Source organism: Helicoverpa armigera, chromosome 12, assembly GCF_030705265.1.
Source record: "Helicoverpa armigera isolate CAAS_96S chromosome 12, ASM3070526v1, whole genome shotgun sequence".
Classification (NCBI taxonomy): Eukaryota; Metazoa; Arthropoda; class Insecta; order Lepidoptera; family Noctuidae; genus Helicoverpa; species Helicoverpa armigera.
Window position 1 is genome coordinate 6980028 of NC_087131.1, and position 17496 is coordinate 6997523.

Genomic DNA, 17496 nt, shown 5'->3' on the forward strand with positions numbered 1-17496 from the left:
AGGCAGTTCTTAGTTCTTAGTTATATAAAATATCAACGTCAGATACAAACTTGTACTTCGTCACCGTCACGTCTCGTCGTTTCTGTAGAATTTTCAGTCACTGCGTGCGATACTAATAGATGACTACGAGACGGCTAAAGTCACGACTTTATCGCGTAGTAATCTGTCATGGGTGTATGTATAAAGGCCCCAGTACACGTTGGCCTGTGTTGGGCCAAGCTGTGCAATGCACAAATGTAGGCCACGATCAAATGGTGTTTACACATTGGCGCATGGCTCATTCCTGCCTGGCAAACCACTTGCGATGGACGTCGAAGTAATTAAGGCTTCGGCTATTTATTTGTACACTACTACATATATTTATATTATACTACACTACTATATATATTTATATTATACTACACTACTATATTTACTACTATATTTATTTTTACACGCAATACAAAAGTGTATTTTATCCTCAGCGGTCGGTGACGAACTAAACATTGGCCGAATGTGTAAACACCACACGCCAAGCTGGGCCAAGATTCCTTTGATGTGTGCCCAAAAAACCGACAACTCGCCGAATGCGCGCCAACCTTGACAAATGTCCGCCAACCTGCACCAATACCCCGTGTACACATTGGTGATGGCATGTATTGGCCGCACTTGGGCCAACTGCCTTAAAAAAAATACTTGACATTTCTGCTTCTCCGAAGTCTGTCAAACTGTGTCTGTAGAAGTGAAAATTGTGAAGAGGAAAGGACTAAAATAATAAACATTTAGTTAGATCATTTTAACCATATTTTAGATGTATTCAATTTACGCCACGGTGTAAAGGTGGAACTAAGCTAACAGCTTGCTCGTTCAGTGGCCATGATTTTATAGAGGAACTGTAAATAATTTATCAAAATGTCGTCGTTTACCGGCAGTCTCAACCAATACATTCAATTTGTGGAGCGCATGTTTAGAACCTCTCAAGGGATTCTCCTGGCGCGTCTTCTATCTTTACGAGATGAACATGTTGGGAATAGGAATTTACGATCGAGTGACATCGCTTCTCTTGTCGAGGGGAACTGTGTTGCTCCGCTGGACGAAATTATCATCAGTCATCTGCTGTGTGTTAGAGTAAGTAAAATAGACATAGGCCTTTTATGAAGGAAACATCAAGTGTCGATTATTAGATTTTTCATAAATTATGATGACCAAAACAACACATTCTTGTAAGCCATCTAAATCTAGATGTTACAGACCCGTTTTGTTTATGATTTCAGTCCCTATACATGAAAGACTTCATGGAGGCCTATACTCACCAGAGTGCGTGTGTAGCTGCAGTGGTGAAGCTGTTACAAGCTCAGAAAGAGGTGAACTGGGGGTTACAATTGATGTACACAGTGTGCCTGGATCTTAGGCTTGTGGCACAGAGAGCTGAAGCTTGTTGCCGTAAGTATTTTGTTTGTTAGAAATTTGGTTTAACATGCACTTCAATACTTGCACCTTGAAAATAGTTATAATTATAGATCAATATTTTTATATTTTGATTACTTTTGTCACCACTACTATTAATTTCATTACCAAGTGTTCTAATTCTACCTGGCAATCTCCATGTGGTTTTGTTACCCCTCAATTTATAATAATTATTTATTTTCAGCTCAAAGCAATGGCAAGATACTTGAAAAAGCTGCAGAGAGTTTGCTGGCTTGCTTTCGAGTATGTGCTGCAGATAACCGCTCATCTGATGCTGACACTAAGAGGCTGGGAATGTTAACCCTTGTCAATCAGCTCCTTAAAGTATACTTTAGGATTAATAAATTACATCTGTGCAAACCCCTGATAAGAGCGATAGATTCTTCACCCTTTAAGGACCAGTTTCCTTTAGCTCAACAAATTACATACAGATATTTTGTTGGACGAAAAGCCATGTTTGATTCAGACTACAGATCTGCTGATGAATACCTATCATTTGCATTCCAAAATTGTCATCGAAAGAGTATTAAGAATAAGCGACTAATTCTTACCTACTTGGTGCCTGTAAAAATGCTGTTAGGCTTCATGCCATCTATACATTTGCTGCAGAAGTATGACTTGATGCAGTTTTGGGATCTTGTCTCGGCTGTAAAGAACGGTGATCTGAGAGGCATTGACCAAGTCATGGAAGAGCATGAGAGCTTCTTCATTAGTGCTGGTATCTATTTAATTGTGGAAAAGTTGAAGATCACTGCCTATAGGAATTTATTCAGGAAGGTTTATGTCGCGGAAAATACTCATCAAATTGATATAGCAAGCTTCCAAGCTGCTCTTCAAATAATGGGACATGATGATGTAGATTCTGATGAAACACAGTGCATTGTGGCAAACTTGATTTATGATGGTAAAATTAAGGGTTACATTTCATATCAACATAAGAAGGTGGTTGTCAGCAAGCAGAATGCATTTCCTCCTTTATCTAGTTTATATTAGTTTAGCGAAGGCCCTAGCGGGGCGGAGCAAGCACAAGATTCAGATTAAATATGTTGCATGTATCAGACAGTATAACAGATAGCAATCATACATTTTGGTGTCAACTTTACTATTGAGACTTCGATAGAATTATTCCAAAATCCTTATTCTTATATCTATGATTAAGTATGTTTATAGATTCAATCATATTGATAAACTCACAAATACATTTTCCACATTCAATAAGTAAACTGCCAAAGACTATGATGCTATCTCACATATTGTCTCAGGGTTTGGAAGTAATAGATGGTTATTCCGAATATGGAATTGATTGCTCAGGAATGTCTTGCTCCCCTCGCCATTTATTAGGGCCTTTAGTTTAAGATAGTGTTAGTTAGATGATAGTATTTTTGTACCAATTTTGTACTTTGATACAGTGAAGTGGTAAGTAGACCTGTCGGACAGTTGTAGCTGGCTTACGCACAAGTAGTGATTTCTTTGTAAGAAACAGTGCTTATTATACTGGTGCATGATTATTATTGATAGAATTTAGTAATTTTAAATGTGTATGCCTGCCTACTTTTGTTTTACAATAGCCATTGTATATTCTTATTTTATTCTCAAGTTAGGAATGCTGCTTTTAATGTGCCAAAGAAAATAACTTTGAAGGTGTAACCCATATTCATTATTATGGTGAGCTTTATTGAAATGGAATATCATCCACTCACTTTTACCAAACCATATTTAGATTGGTATTTTACTTGTGAAACGAAAGTAGGCCCACTGGAAAATTTACAACTCCAGTCATAAAGTATAATGGATTTTGAACTACATAATATTTTGTATTGCATGTAGATTATAATGTCGAAAGTTATTATGAATAACATTGTCAATTTGCAGTGTTATAGGCACTTTAAACAGGACTAATGTTGCTGTGTTAGATTTAGTCGCAACAGTTAATCTCAAACGAATTATGTGAAAGTATATTACCCAAATATGTGAAAATATGTGTACTTAGATGTACAATTAACTTTTTAAACATACACTTGTATCAATAGTAGAAATGGTATCAAATAAAATGAATACAGATATACAACTAAACTCATCATTTACTTTTATTTTCTAAATATGTATAAAACTAATATATTATAATATATATGACTTTAACAAGATAATTGTTATTGAAATGAAAGTCGAATGACATTAAAACATTTTTTATTAAATCCACAATATATTTCAAAGAATAATATAAATATAATAAATTTTGCTAACCACTAATATACCGACAATGCTGAATATAATGTAAGTCTTAAGATATAGAACGTGATTCTTGTGATTTAAATTGAAAGTCACAGTTCTAAACTATACATACAGTTACTTAAACATTAATAGATTTGGTATGCAGCTGAAAGTTGAAAGATTTGAAATGTGCAATGCTGTGTGTTCGTTCCTTTATTTTTTATATAAAAATTACGTGCTATACTTCCTGATAATCAGTACGGTTTTAGGTATGATTTGACACCCTTCTGTACTTTCCTTCACATAGCACCTATATTTATTTTTAACTCGATATCCAAAGCTATTTTCGTCGTTTTACACCTCATATACAAATAAATGTTTATTTTTTTAAATATTTTTGTCTATAGATATGTTTTTTAGTATTGATATGCATTTCTTTGTGGTTCTTTGATGATGCATGTAAGCTCTTGTTTTTTCCAAGGGAACACAACATTGCACATTGAAGTACCTTCTTTTCACCGCCACGCTTATGCATCAATGTCAACATGGAAACTAGTAGTTACTGCAAAGAAATTGTAAAATGTCATTGTATCATAACAGAGCTTTATTTGTTTGAAATGCAAACAAGCCAATTTTTTTGCACAGCGTGGCAATGAAAAGGTTTAGAATATTTGGTAGAAAAATATGAAGGAATATTATACTAACTATTAAATATATTTCAATATTATCTTACATTTAGCACTTATATTCATCTACAACAAATCAAGCTAAACGAGAATGTCTTACATGCAAAGCTAACAGATATTTACCTTTATAATGTAGGTAGGTACTTAGATTTTATAATTTAATTGATGTAATATATTTATGATACTGTAATAAGTCTCTTGGGGTATACAATAGAGGATTTTAGACTCGTCTCTACGCAACTTAAATAGTCTTTTAGACTTTGACATCAAAGGGAAGGGGCAGAGATCATCACTGTTATTTACTTTGTCTGCCAATCATAGGCCTCTCTCTCCTAACATCAGACATTAAATGGTCTTACATCTTACCTAATCTGGTCAACTTTAAGTCAACCTATAAATATAGATTTTTTTTCAAGGTTGGGATTGAAATTTCATAAAATATATTTCACATTACTAACCTACCTTAACACGTTTAACTTTTAATACTAAGTTAAAAACAATATTGGCTGCTTTAAAAGTATAAGAGATCAAGTGTTTCTTTTTGTTAACTTCAGGATTATTATACATTTATTTCGATTATTATATGAGTATACAAGAAGATTAGGATATGACGGGACAATAAATGCGTGAACTATCTAAGGAACACCTAGACATAGGTATGAAATATGTACTAAGCTGGCTTACGAAGATACGACACTACATATAAAATCTATTAATACAAAAAGTTTATTTGGACTTTGTGGCACTCGAATTAGCTATATACTGAGTAAACTGAGATATACAATATACCACCACATATCATATTTATTTTAATTATAAATACAACTTATAATGGATAACTTTAAAATTATAATGAGAGTTCTTTAATTTATAAAATTTTAGCTTCGTAACTGAGGAACTATACATAACGTTTGTTTTGTGTAAAATGCAATCTCCAATCAATATATATTCTCAAAAGCTTTCTTAACTAAATAAGTGTCATATCTTCGCAGTTATTTATGTTGTGTAAGTATTAATATTGATAATTTTCTGGGTAACCCGTCGTGTGGTGTGATTGGCCTTTCAGAAGCTCGTTTTTGTACGCAGTAAGAATTTCACGAGACAGGTTCGGCTTTTCTGTTTTGATGTCGTAGTAATGTCCCATAAACCTGTTGAAAATCCATTTTATTAATAAAATATTACGCGTCCAACTACGTCTTAAGAAATATTTTGAAAAATTAGAAGATAGTTTATAAGATAAATTTGAGTAGAAGTATTTATGAAGCTACAGTGGTGATACGCAGTGTAAAAAGATTTAGAACAAAAAGCAACTCCCAAGTCTGAATTATTCTTAAGGGGCCAAAACAAATGCGAAACAATTTTGAAATTACAATTGTATCGTCCAAATAACATTAATTTGTTACAACAAAACCGGTTTAAATCGGTTAGTGACTTACTTCGTCGTGGATTTTTGCTTTTATTCTTGTGTGTGCGAAAGTGTGGCCACTACAGCATTATTCTAGAGTAAATGGATAAAGTGTTTGCCTATTAGCCTGGGTGGCGGCCATCGCGTCGCGGGACGACAGGTACTCCGGGTGATCGCTTATTGTGTCCGTCAGAGCTGCGATCATTAAGTCTGAAACACGAGACAACAAAATATTATATACATTGAATATTAAGAAGGACATGTTTTGAGCACCTTCCCTCCAACCTTCTTTACCTTTCAATCAAGCCTAACTAGTATAATAACTTAGGAATATACGCCCATTAATTATAGCTGATGGATGGAGCACAAAATGGCCGAGTATACCTACTCAAGTTAGCGAAACGAATCTCTTCTTTATGATAAGTTGTGTAATTATTAGGTAATCCTGAATGACTTTAATACTAGTTACTGAAGTAAAAGAAAATGTATTTTCTTACCAAGTACTTTCTTCTCAATAGTGCGCGAAAGTTGTCCCCTCTCCGCCTGAAGCTCAAGGAAGGCCATGAATCGTCGAGTAGCCGACCGCGCGGAAGCAGGGTCTCGTGATAAAGACTGAGAAAACATCATCTGGAACACAGAAAGTAGGTATATAGTCCTTTTATTAAGTATTTACTAGTAGGTATTACTAAACTACATGATATATTGACGATGGCAATGTACAAAGTGTTTAAAACTAAGGGTCGATTTTGCAATCATCAGTTAACTTCTATCCGAAGAATATCTATGGCGGTTTGTCTAATTTTCTATACAGAAGCTGTTGAAACGTTTGAGCATATCCTTCAGATGAAAGTTACCTATCTGGCGGTTGAAAAATCGGCCCTAAGACGATTAGTTGGTAAAGATGTTCTTTTAAAGATCTTTGTACCTTGGCCAGCTGATAAATAATCTCTTCCAGCGTGTATTCATTGTATGGGATGCTAGTTGGCTTATTCAATTTCTCCATAATTTCTTCATACTCTTCGTCAGCGAATTGGCCGTCACGCTCGTATTCTTGTGCTCCTGAAAATTATTTAAGTCAAGAAAATGCTTATCACGTGAACAAATATTTGAAATCAGTCTTTAGACTATGTTAATAGTCTATTCTAGTTTTCAGTATTTGTTGTGAAGATTTCAACTGTCTCACTAGCATGGTTCACGAGATACAGCCTGGTGACAGACGGACAGCGAAATCTTTGCAACAGGGTCCCAATTTTCCCTTCAGTTGCCAAACTCTTAAAATCCTCTTGACATAACGTCAGTCTGCACTAAGATTTTTTTTTACATTCCTTAAACCTGATAAAACTGGATTTTTTTACCAAATACTTACTCAAATTGCTCTGCTGCATCATAGGATCGTAGGTCCTCTTCATAGCTTCGGGCCGCAGATCACTACTGACGGGCAAAGCTGGGACGGGCGACAGATTGTTGCTCAGCTCCCAGTTCTTGTTGGCAATCGTTCGGATGATGTCGGGGCTGCTGCCGAATGGGAACGACTGGAGAGATGGGCTGCTGGTGCGGTATGGGTATTCCTGGAGATTTTAGGAACGAGGTTTTAATACGGCGAAGGTTGTCCATGACCTATGAGTGTAGTAAGGTACTTAGTTGTATCGTTTGGGCCTTAATGCAACTGTAACTCTTTGGATTCAATAAAAGAACACACGAGCTATCAAAATTTATAGATTTTTATGCCTACTCGCAACTCGTAATGAAAATAGACTTGTAATTAATTGTACATCAATGAGCTGAAAGATATTGTGTGCATATCTTTCCCTTTCAGTGAATATTGTAATCAAGTCTACCTGCGAAAAGTCTGAATTCTTGTCTACAAACACACATGGATTTGTTGTTTACACAAACAAGTAAGCAATCTATGTTGTCATTTATATTTTATGGTATCACAAACACTTTTATGAACACTAAAGATTCATTAACACTAGCGAGTGTACCAAATGTGACACATGGGTCTAATAGACACATAAAACGGAGTATTTACGTCTCGAAACGACGTGAGAGCTAAATGAACTCCTTTAATAGGAACCAGTTAATTTTTATCGTCAATGTTTCGGAGATAAAGTTTATGATCGTAAAAGGAGTGATTATTAAAATAATTTGGCGAATATAATAGCAGTTTCCTGAATTAAATTAGCTACCGGAACACCTAAAGTTAAACGACTGAAGTTGTAAAACAGCGGTTTGTAGATTCTACGTAGCCACGTGCTACGCCTTAGCTAGCTCGTAGCAGTGCTACGAGATCCCGTAGCGCATTAAAATAGATAAGCAAAGTGTCGTAAAAAATTACGTTAGTGAAAATTATAAACTTGTAGCTTGAACTAGTTTAGCAGGAGTCTTTTCAATTCTGGTGAAGTGATTAAGCAATACATTTTTGAGATTATGAGTATTATCTGATCAAATAAGATTAGTTGTAAAACGAGATAATAAGTACATATAATACTTTATAAACAGTACTAGCTTTTATACTTTATAGTTGTAAAACCAAAAACCTATTTAAAAACAGCCTAAGATTTTAATACTACTCAAAATTCTCTCCACAAAAATGATTAAAAATTTTAATATCCAAATATCTACAATCTACAGTTAGCAGAATTCTAGCTAACAATATAGGTACAAAGCAGTATCATTTCGAAGTAATTTCCATTGTGACTTAGGTGGGCGTCCCAACGCCTACGCTCACAAAACCAACTTGTTTTTCTCCAAGAACTTGGTTCGTTGATACCGCAAAGCGTTGAGTGACATTTAATTACAGTTTTTTGAGCTTAATACTATAAATAAACGAGACTCGTGTCAGTAGTTACTCAGACTATGTAAACAGAGTTTTAATAAAAGCAACGCTTATGCTTTCAATTTTAATCAGAGCGTAATAAAGTTTATGTTATGTCTTGATTTAATGAATGTCTTGATGTATTCTCACAGTGATGGGGTATTTTTATAGTGTAGTGGTAATTTATTACAAAAACATAAAATTATTAATTTAGCACGGTTCTATCAGAGCAGCAAAGTACACATTATTATAGTTACAATAAATTCTGGTAGTTGCTACTGAAGCATTACTTTTCAAAGGCTTATAAGTTCGCGAATATAATATCAAAAAAATTCAGCAATTCCTAAAACATCCCACATTGCCTTTGCAACATACTTGACCTAATTAACCTTATGAGGCCAAAAAACCCAAGTTGAATCGCCAATATTGTATTCTCAGTCTAACCAAATCAACTGACGTTACCACGTGCCGTCAGCCACTCAACGAAGAGCTTAGTTCCATCAGCTTCGAATTAATTCAGGTCACGAGTCTACACATTCAAATGATCCAGACTCCTAGAAAGGGACAGACCCATACAAGACCTATAGCGCCATCCTACTCACGCACTGATCTCTGGATGACTATCATACGGATAGAAATGGCACTGCGTCACCAACATAAGACCTATAATTCAAACTAAACAGGATTTGCGGAAAACCGCTTTAATTAAACATTGAAAAACTTTTATTCAGTTTTTCATTAAGGAATGCTTAATTGCTATGCAAACTTTTTGTTCTATTAAGCGAATGGGGCGGAATAATAAATAGCTTGAGCACTTTTTCTGTCCTTTTGATCTTGTTTGGATTTTATCGTTGTATCCGCTCGTGGTAAACCTATGTGGTCTTTGTTTAATCACCCTGCAGCGGAAAGCACAGGAATTGTGAATACACCTTCTCGTCGATGTCTGATTTGCATCAACCACAAGTGAAATGTTGATAAATATTGGATTCGGAAAAGATGATTCAAGATCTTGTTTAAATTATTTTAACCAAATTAATTAACTTAACTTTTCACACGATTAAAACGTTATACGTACGAGTATAATTTTTTTTTTTTTTGCCAATACAGACACAAAGCAAGGCAAGCCATATACAATGTTTAAGTGCGTCACTTAAAACTTCTGCTAGATTTCTAATTGTAGGTACTTTTATAACTCTAACGTCCTTTTTACCTGTACACAAAACTTTAAGTGGTTTTTGGCCAATTCGTAACAACAAAGTCGATTTCTACGTTTCGTTTATTTAGACAACTTTGAAATTAGTTAACAAAGTACTGAAACCTTGTCAGTTTTCATTAGAGATGTTTATGAATTTTGTGATTCTGTAGTATATTTTAGCATTTTTTTAAACAAAGTCAGATCGTATAACTGTGAAATAAAATCTCCCTTTTTAAAATTAGGATGACTTTTTAACTTTTTGTTTGAGCAAAACTAATAATATCTTAATCAACTCAAACAAGAAAACGTCATTAAATACTGCAGAAATCCAATCAAAGCTCGTTAAAAAACCAAGCATTCACTTTGTATGCAAAGAAGGTCACGGAAGTTCCCCGAACTTCGACTTTTGCCGATAGCTAAATTAACCTTACTTTAAAGTCTTAAACAACCAGCAGGTCTGATGGCAGAATTTTCTTTAGAAATAAACAGCATCTTTGTACCTACTCAGTTTTGCTATGCCATTTCCATTTTTTTTATAGTGTCTACATACATTATAAAATCTATACTAATATTATAAAGCTGAACAGTTTTTTTGGTTGCTTGAACGCGCTAATCTAAGAAAATACTTGTCCGATTTGAAAAAAACCTTTCAATGTTACATAGCCCATTTATCGAGGATTAATTTTTTATCGGGTTCGTGCAGACGTTCCTACAAAACAGTTGGCAGAAGCTAGTAAATAAATAAGTTCCTTACCTTCGCTTCGGCTTGCTCTATAAGCATGCTCCTCAACTTCTCCTGTTGAGCGCTCTCCTCGGCTGCCCTCAAATTCTGAGAATAGTGCGCTCGCAGGTAATCAATGTTGAATTTGATCTCTTGTAGAAAGCCGATAGCCTCTTCCTTTGACATCTGGAAATTAATAGAATAATTGAATTTGTATTTACTTTTCATTCTTAACAAAGAAAGGTTCAACTGCCCACTCGAACTTGAAACTGTACTCAGCAAAAACATGGTTCGGGCTATTAATCTCATACATAGCTAAATTACCTCTGAGAGAATCGAAACAGATAAAAGGCAAGCAAGTGGTAAAAAATTGTGAAAAACTATTGGATGTCGTATGTATCTTCAAGGATATTTATTATAACTTACCATTCCTTCCTGAAGAAAAGCCTCAATAGCCGTAGTTACGCCTCGCTCGTCTCCTGTCCAGAAAACGTACTCCGCCATATCTAGGGGAGAGTACTGGACGCCCGAGTATGCGGCGTAATGATCCATCTGTTTAACAGAACAAGCACCTTTTTACATAACTGTGACGACAATAAACAGGACTTTTTGTCATTATATGAAAATCATAAGGAGTGCTTTTGTAGGTAGGTATCTGAAATCCCTTGTAAAAATGAGCCTTGCAGAATAAATCAGTATTCAAATGCTGTTATGTAATTTTTGCTTGTTATTTATTCTTTACTGGTTCATACGATATTATTATTCAAAACGCGGAAGAAAATAAGTTCAATTAGATTTAAACGGGACGGCGTCACACGCATACGTGTCAAGTTAAATCCTTTTTATTGAATCCAAATGTCGTGAATCCGCTGGTATGGTACAAATAAAAAACAAAATGGGTTACGCTGGGCAAATTGTAAAAGCGAGCTAAGGGAAATGAGAAGAAAATTAGGTGTAATAGAAAATGTCGACTGAAGGACGCAGCGTCAGAAACGTGCATTGCACACCTGATCTAATTGTTGGTGTTTCAGCTCTTTGGTTCACTCTATGCATGGTTTTAACCGACTTACACAAAAAAGGAGGTTCTAAGTTTGACCTGCATGTATGTATGTTTGTGCGCGATTATTTTACGTTTGGCTGAACCGATTTTGGTGCGGTTTTCAGCTCGGTATGTATCAGACTTCTTAGAGTTATTGAAGTTGGTTTGACTTTTTTGTAAAAAGTTTTCACATGTGAAATTGAGACACCTACCAAAGACTTGAGGTAAATCTATAAAGGTATTCTTACGTTATTCTTAGTTTCCTTGGTAATGTCTGCGTTGAAAGCTCTTCGCACAGCCGTGTGGGGGCCCGTCGGAACGTTGGTTGCTTGTCCCGGCTGTACCAGGCGAGCGGCCCCGTGGAATACCTGAGAAGAAAAATATTTCATTACAACCAGCACGTGTCAACTGTCCAGTCTAGTCTACTGTAGAACTAATGGCACTAAGCTGGGCATAATCTTAAAATTCTCTTCCTTTAAATCCTGCTTTAAAATATCATAATAAAAATGAAGGTATTTAAATAAATGTAAATGGGTCAATACATGAATGTAAAGCAGATCATATTCAATCATTTTTAATTGAAAACACTCGTTACTTAATAAAATGAACAACCCGTTGATTGCATTTGAGAGATTATCCTGATTACATCCGTAAAATAATTACAATCTCATAATCAGATATGTCCGGAATTCAATATTAAAATTAATTAGTATTTCAGTTATTAAATTAACGGTTATGGCATTCTGTATTCCCGTTATTCATAAAATTATTTTTTCAATTCAATTTTTGGGTCGAATGACTTTTTTCTCTAACAGAAAACATCGCTTGGCCTCTAATCTAGCGACTGCCGTCGCTAAGCAATTTAGCCGAAGACGGTTGAAGGCAAGATATTGCGAACAAAGTGATAAATGGTGAGGAAGTAGAAGCAATATGTTCGATGCCGAGGCGTGGGTGTTCGATTCTATTTATTGAAATAGGGGTGATTGTACTAAAACCAGTTTATCACTACAACGACACGATTAACTTTAACTCCCGGTTTCTTTCAATTGAATTCGGTAGATGTCGGTGATTTTTGGTGTTTTGTTTATTTTTGAAAATTCACAGCATACCGTAAAAATATTTCCAGTGATATTTACCTATATAAAAAAGAACTACTTCTAAGTTCGCTTAAATCATGCCATTCATAATTTTGTTATAAGTTACACGATTATAAATCGGGTACTCGAAATTAAGCCACCTTCCCCCGTACCGTACCTTGGCCTTCAGCATTAATTTTCATCCTTAACTTTCCAGTAAGAACTCTAATTTCACATCCTAACCAACCTACTCTTTGGGTTTAACCCCCATGAAACAATATCACCGACATACATATTTTCAATTTAAATTAGTCGTAACAGGAATAAACGTAGACGCAAAATATTTTTTTTTTTAGAATTAACGCAACCTCACATATGGTATTATAAAAATGCTTTGTTTTCTTTTATCACACCCACACGACACTCGATAAAAATGAACGATCGCAGACACATGATCCGATCTAACAATGGAACTAGTACATCTTGATGTATGCAAATGTCATCGGTTTTCCAATAGACTTCCATTTTCATTTCAGTTTACAATAGATTTTCCAGTACACGGCGATCTATTGAAATGTTGAGAGCTCATAGTTCTGCGTTCGAGAGATGATTGAATATGTTCTCGCGGGTACGCTTACAAGGCTCCTTTGTATATGTTGTTAGTGAAGTTTGTGTGGGATGGAAACCTGCATGTTCGTATTATACGAAACTCGCTCAAATTGGCATGAGAGTTGTGTGTTACTCTTACAACAAAGAGAGATTCTCATCCAAATATAACAAGTTTTGGGGCAATTAGGTTCTTTCCAGCAGTGTACAAATGCAATTTGGGTATATACGAAATCAATTTTTTAGACCTAAATGTACTGGTACCTATATATTTTGTAATGCTTACTTATAGATAATGTAATTTTCCCGACTTTTGACTACGTATTTTAGCGTTACTCTTACCTTCGTAGTAACTTCCTCACTCGCCGCGGTAGTGGGTACAGTCGCGTCATGCACGCTCACATGTCCGCCATCTTGTACAAGCACGCGATGAACACCTTCAGAGGGCACGTCAAGCTGCGCCTGAGCGTGCACATGCGGCTTCTCATTCCCTACTGCGTCAGCTGATGCATGTTGTTCTAGCCTTGAAACTAGTTCCCCGTTGGCTTGTACTGCATCTAAAAAATAAATGAAATGTTATCTATACTTCAATACTTACTAATATTATAAAGAGGCAATCTTTGGAACCGCTGGTCGGATTCCTAAAATTCTTTCACTGATAGCTACAATGTTCCCGAGTCATCACCCTCCGAGCCTTTTCCCAACTAAGTTGGGGTCGGCTTCAAGTCTAACCGGAATCAGCTGAGTACCAGTGCTTGCAGCTGAGTACAATGTTCCTGAGTGCATAGGCTATATTCTATCCCGGTATGGGCAGTAGTTCCCACAGGACGCGGGTGAAACCGCGGGAAAACGGCTAGTTCTGAATAAGTTACAACTATTAACTCATGAATAAGTTAGAGAACTACTACTGCAGTTATCGATCGGTCAGTGTCTACTTGCTGTAAGAACTTGACATTTGTTTTGATGACCATGACCTTGGAAACATTTCAGTAACAAAGGTCAAAACTTAAAATGACAATAAGAAGAGCATTTTACATATTTAAATAATCAAATTAACTAATTCAAAAGTATGTTTAGTAAAGAGTGATTTACCGAGTCTTTTGAAAAGCCTCGTTAGTATCAAAATGTCAACACTACAATAGATCTAAAAGCCATGGCCGTGATGAAACAACAGTTGTTTTCCGAGCACAGATAAGGCGCTATTAGGAGCTCATACTCAGCTATCTAGTCTGTGATGCTATCGCTTTTAGCTTTGTTCGCGTGATAACGAGCGTGTCATTGGGTTGCTTTCCGCGTCGCGTGAATACGTTAAATGTTCCGACATAAAGCTTTATAAAATACTCTGTGATGTTCTAAGAGAAATACTTTGAATGGAACACGAGTATGATTTAATATGATTATGTTGTAATGCGATTTGTACGCTTGATTTGAGACAAGTTATTGACGATGTAAGCACATTAAACCAATGTATAATAACTTAGTGTATAATTTTTAAATTGCATTATCATTTTGTTAATAAAAAATGAGAATCATCATATTTCTCAGCTACATCCAGTTAAACTGGAAGCCGACCCCAACATAGTTGCGAAAGAAGGCTCGGAGGATGATGATGGATGATTCTCATTTTGTTAATAAAAATTTAGCTAAATAATTAAATCTTTAAAACAACTGAGTAGGATTTTACTTACTAAAAATCGTAACTGTTCTACAATTTCCAAGAATTGATAAATTCTTACTAGAAGCGACGACGACTGCTAATCTTGACTAGCGCTATTCAATTATTCGTTCTGCAGTTCTCAGTATATTTAATTACCGGTAGAACAGTGATAGAATTAAGCTGGAAATGTAACAATATTAGTGGTTACTTACCAAGTCGGTGATATTCTACGTGCTCGCTATTCATCTCCCCTTCCTTACCGGACTCAGCTGTAATATGATTTAAAATTAGTTTCCATTTTCTGCGGAAAACGTTCGAAAGCTCAGCTCGATCATTCTTTATCGGATTTTGAATTGAAAAATTGATTTATAGAATTGTTCAAATTGACGTTATTGTATGTGTCTTGTTCAATTTCTGTGTGAGATGAAGCCTTTTGTTTGTGTTAGTTCAACATGCTGTTAATATCCGTTTTATGTCGATGATTAATTTCATTTCGAAGTTAAATTCAAAAACAGATATTTATTAGTAAGTAAATGTGTCAGAGTCTGAAGTTTAAAAATCCAGTAAGGTATGTATTGTCAGTAAACAAAAAAATCTGGAATGTTGACGGAAAAGCCGATTTGAGAATTTATTGACACGAATATAGCATACCTATTTATAGATACGCGAGTACATGTATCACATCCTAAAATATTTCACCACCTTAAGTGATTAATTGGCATCATTTATTTGACAGATTGTACAAACCAAACATAATTGATGAAATTATTGCGACAACGATTTACCCGTCAACAGGGAATGTCCCTACTATTTGATCAACATATGTTTACATTTCCATCATTAACCCAATTCGGCCTCAAAGAGGTGAGTGATCGATCAAGTGAGAGGGATGATTGATCGATCATCAATTAGGTATACCAGTTTTCCGAAACATTGTGAAGTAAAATATTCTGGGTTCTTATAGACTGCATGAAAGTAACCTACGAGTAAATTCAGGAGTAAAGGATCTTAAACATTCAATTTGTGGTATATTGTTTACCTATTCGTAAATAAATATGACATAAAAACTAAAATTATAATCGTACATGAAGCTTTTACATTAGCATTTTATTTTTTATTTCCCCTCAAATTAAATATCCTCGTTAACTATACAAAATAAAAAGTACAAAAGCCAATCTTTTCTCACCAATATTAATTGGCGTTCCTGTAAACTCAACACTTTTGAACCCAATTATGGCGTGACCTTTTTCGTACGTGTGGCATGAATCAAGATAAAAAAGCATGGAAGGATAACCAGAGACATAAACCTATCTAATTAAATAAATCTACTGACCCGGTTTAGGAACTTGATCGGCTGAAGGTGAAAGCGGTTTGCTACCGACCTTTATGAATATTTAGAACAAGGTGGTTGGTCTATAGGTGTCTATTCTATCTTTGTGGTCTATTTTCTATACTTTAGGTACTATGTTTGTCTACACTTTTATTTTAATGTAATCTCAATTGTAACAATTAAATTTTTCCATCGATACAGCAAGAAAGTTCGAGTCCAACGATATACCTAAATCTCATTCATTTTAGACAAAATGAACCATACCATAATACCGGTATCGTTATGTAAAAATATGCGGGTCACCACAAAACTTACGTGTATTGTAGCTACAAAAAGTTGCCGTTTGCCTCTTGAAAATCCCTAAGTTGTGTTTACGTCAACAAGGTGTGGGAAATAGGGGGATTGGGGTGGTAGTATGCGGCTGAACCTCCATTTTCTATATTTCTCACACACTAAGTTATTTTTAGCTCACAATACTTTATTGCTACTTTCCTACATTTTATATAGCACTTTCGGTGAATGGGCTATTTTGGTGCGAGAATAGGTAGGTACATTAAGTAGCACTACCGAAGCTTCGGTTACGGCCAACTATAAATATCTCTCTGGAAATAAGTTATAAAAGTGCAAATAGCAGCAAAAAAGGGGAAAGTTTTATAGAAAAAGGATTGATTTCTTGTTACACGTGTTTCAAGTTCTATTATTGTCTGTGGAACACTTCAAAGCTTGTGGTAACGTTCAATTTGTGAAAACAATTGGGTTACAAGATATAGGTATTTGAACAAGCAATAATGTTCAGTAAAACGAAGAGCAACATTATACGAGTACCTATTATCAAGCAATTTTGTTCCAGTATTTTAAAAGTTGTTTTATGTCTGTCCATCAATTTTGAAGATGGCAAGTTGTTCTATTTGATACCTAAATTTTAAATCCGGTAAATCGACAGCATAATCAATCAAAATATCAGATTAAAAGCCTACTGGGCCTATTTTTTTTTTAAAGTTCAACTAAGGATTAAGTTCAACTAATGAGGTCAAACTATGTTCGTTACAGTAAACATTGTTCTGTTTAACAGCAATTAGCGAGCAAATTATGAGTTATTAACGTAATCATTCAACGATGAAAATTGCTTCGCTATGAATTAAATATTACAAATTAATTAACTGGTTACCTGTAGCTGTCATTGAGCGTATAAATTAAATCGGTTAACAGAATCTGCAGTTGTAAGTTTAATATAATTAAGGTCAAAGTTATAATCCTTTGCTTTCTAAGTTTGAGGGCAATGCTCCAGAATTCGCTTTTAATGAGT

The 17496-nt window shown here is 35.1% G+C and overlaps 2 protein-coding genes across 3 annotated transcripts in view; one reads left to right on the forward strand and one right to left on the reverse strand.

Annotated features, from left to right (window-relative positions):
* The first annotated feature begins 685 nt into the window (after positions 1–685).
* LOC110374651 (PCI domain-containing protein 2 homolog) lies at positions 686–3523 on the forward strand. Its single transcript, XM_021332473.3, has 3 exons — positions 686–1107; positions 1254–1422; positions 1631–3523. Exons 1-3 carry the CDS (start codon positions 892–894, stop codon positions 2437–2439), a joined length of 1194 nt encoding a protein of 397 aa, XP_021188148.3. The 5' UTR covers positions 686–891; the 3' UTR covers positions 2440–3523.
* Positions 3524–3616: 93 nt separating this feature from the next.
* Positions 3617–17496, reverse strand: part of LOC110374820 (uncharacterized) — an 87098-nt gene continuing 73218 nt past the window's right edge. Inside the window, exons 5-14 of one of the 2 annotated variants that reach the window (XM_021332710.3) lie at positions 15073–15129; positions 13546–13760; positions 11770–11889; positions 10909–11034; positions 10516–10668; positions 7115–7316; positions 6674–6807; positions 6246–6375; positions 5868–5958; positions 3617–5491 (exon numbers count right to left, since the gene is read on the reverse strand). In XM_021332710.3, coding sequence (XP_021188385.3) covers positions 5356–5491; positions 5868–5958; positions 6246–6375; positions 6674–6807; positions 7115–7316; positions 10516–10668; positions 10909–11034; positions 11770–11889; positions 13546–13760; positions 15073–15129 — 1364 coding nt within the window. In that variant the 3' untranslated portion in view covers positions 3617–5355. Of the gene's footprint in view, positions 5492–5779; positions 5959–6245; positions 6376–6673; positions 6808–7114; positions 7317–10515; positions 10669–10908; positions 11035–11769; positions 11890–13545; positions 13761–15072; positions 15130–17496 lie in introns of both variants that reach the window. The other variant, XR_002429449.3, reaches the window with a different exon arrangement.

Excerpts from the sequence above, each read along its gene's own strand:
- LOC110374651 (XM_021332473.3), top strand. The coding sequence starts at position 892 with ATGTCGTCGTTTACCGGCAGTCTCAACCAATACATTCAATTTGTGGAG. Across the intron at positions 1,108-1,253 it reads GTCATCTGCTGTGTGTTAGA|TCCCTATACATGAAAGACTT; the intron begins GTAAGTAAAATA and ends TTATGATTTCAG. Across the intron at positions 1,423-1,630 it reads GAGAGCTGAAGCTTGTTGCC|CTCAAAGCAATGGCAAGATA; the intron begins GTAAGTATTTTG and ends ATTTATTTTCAG.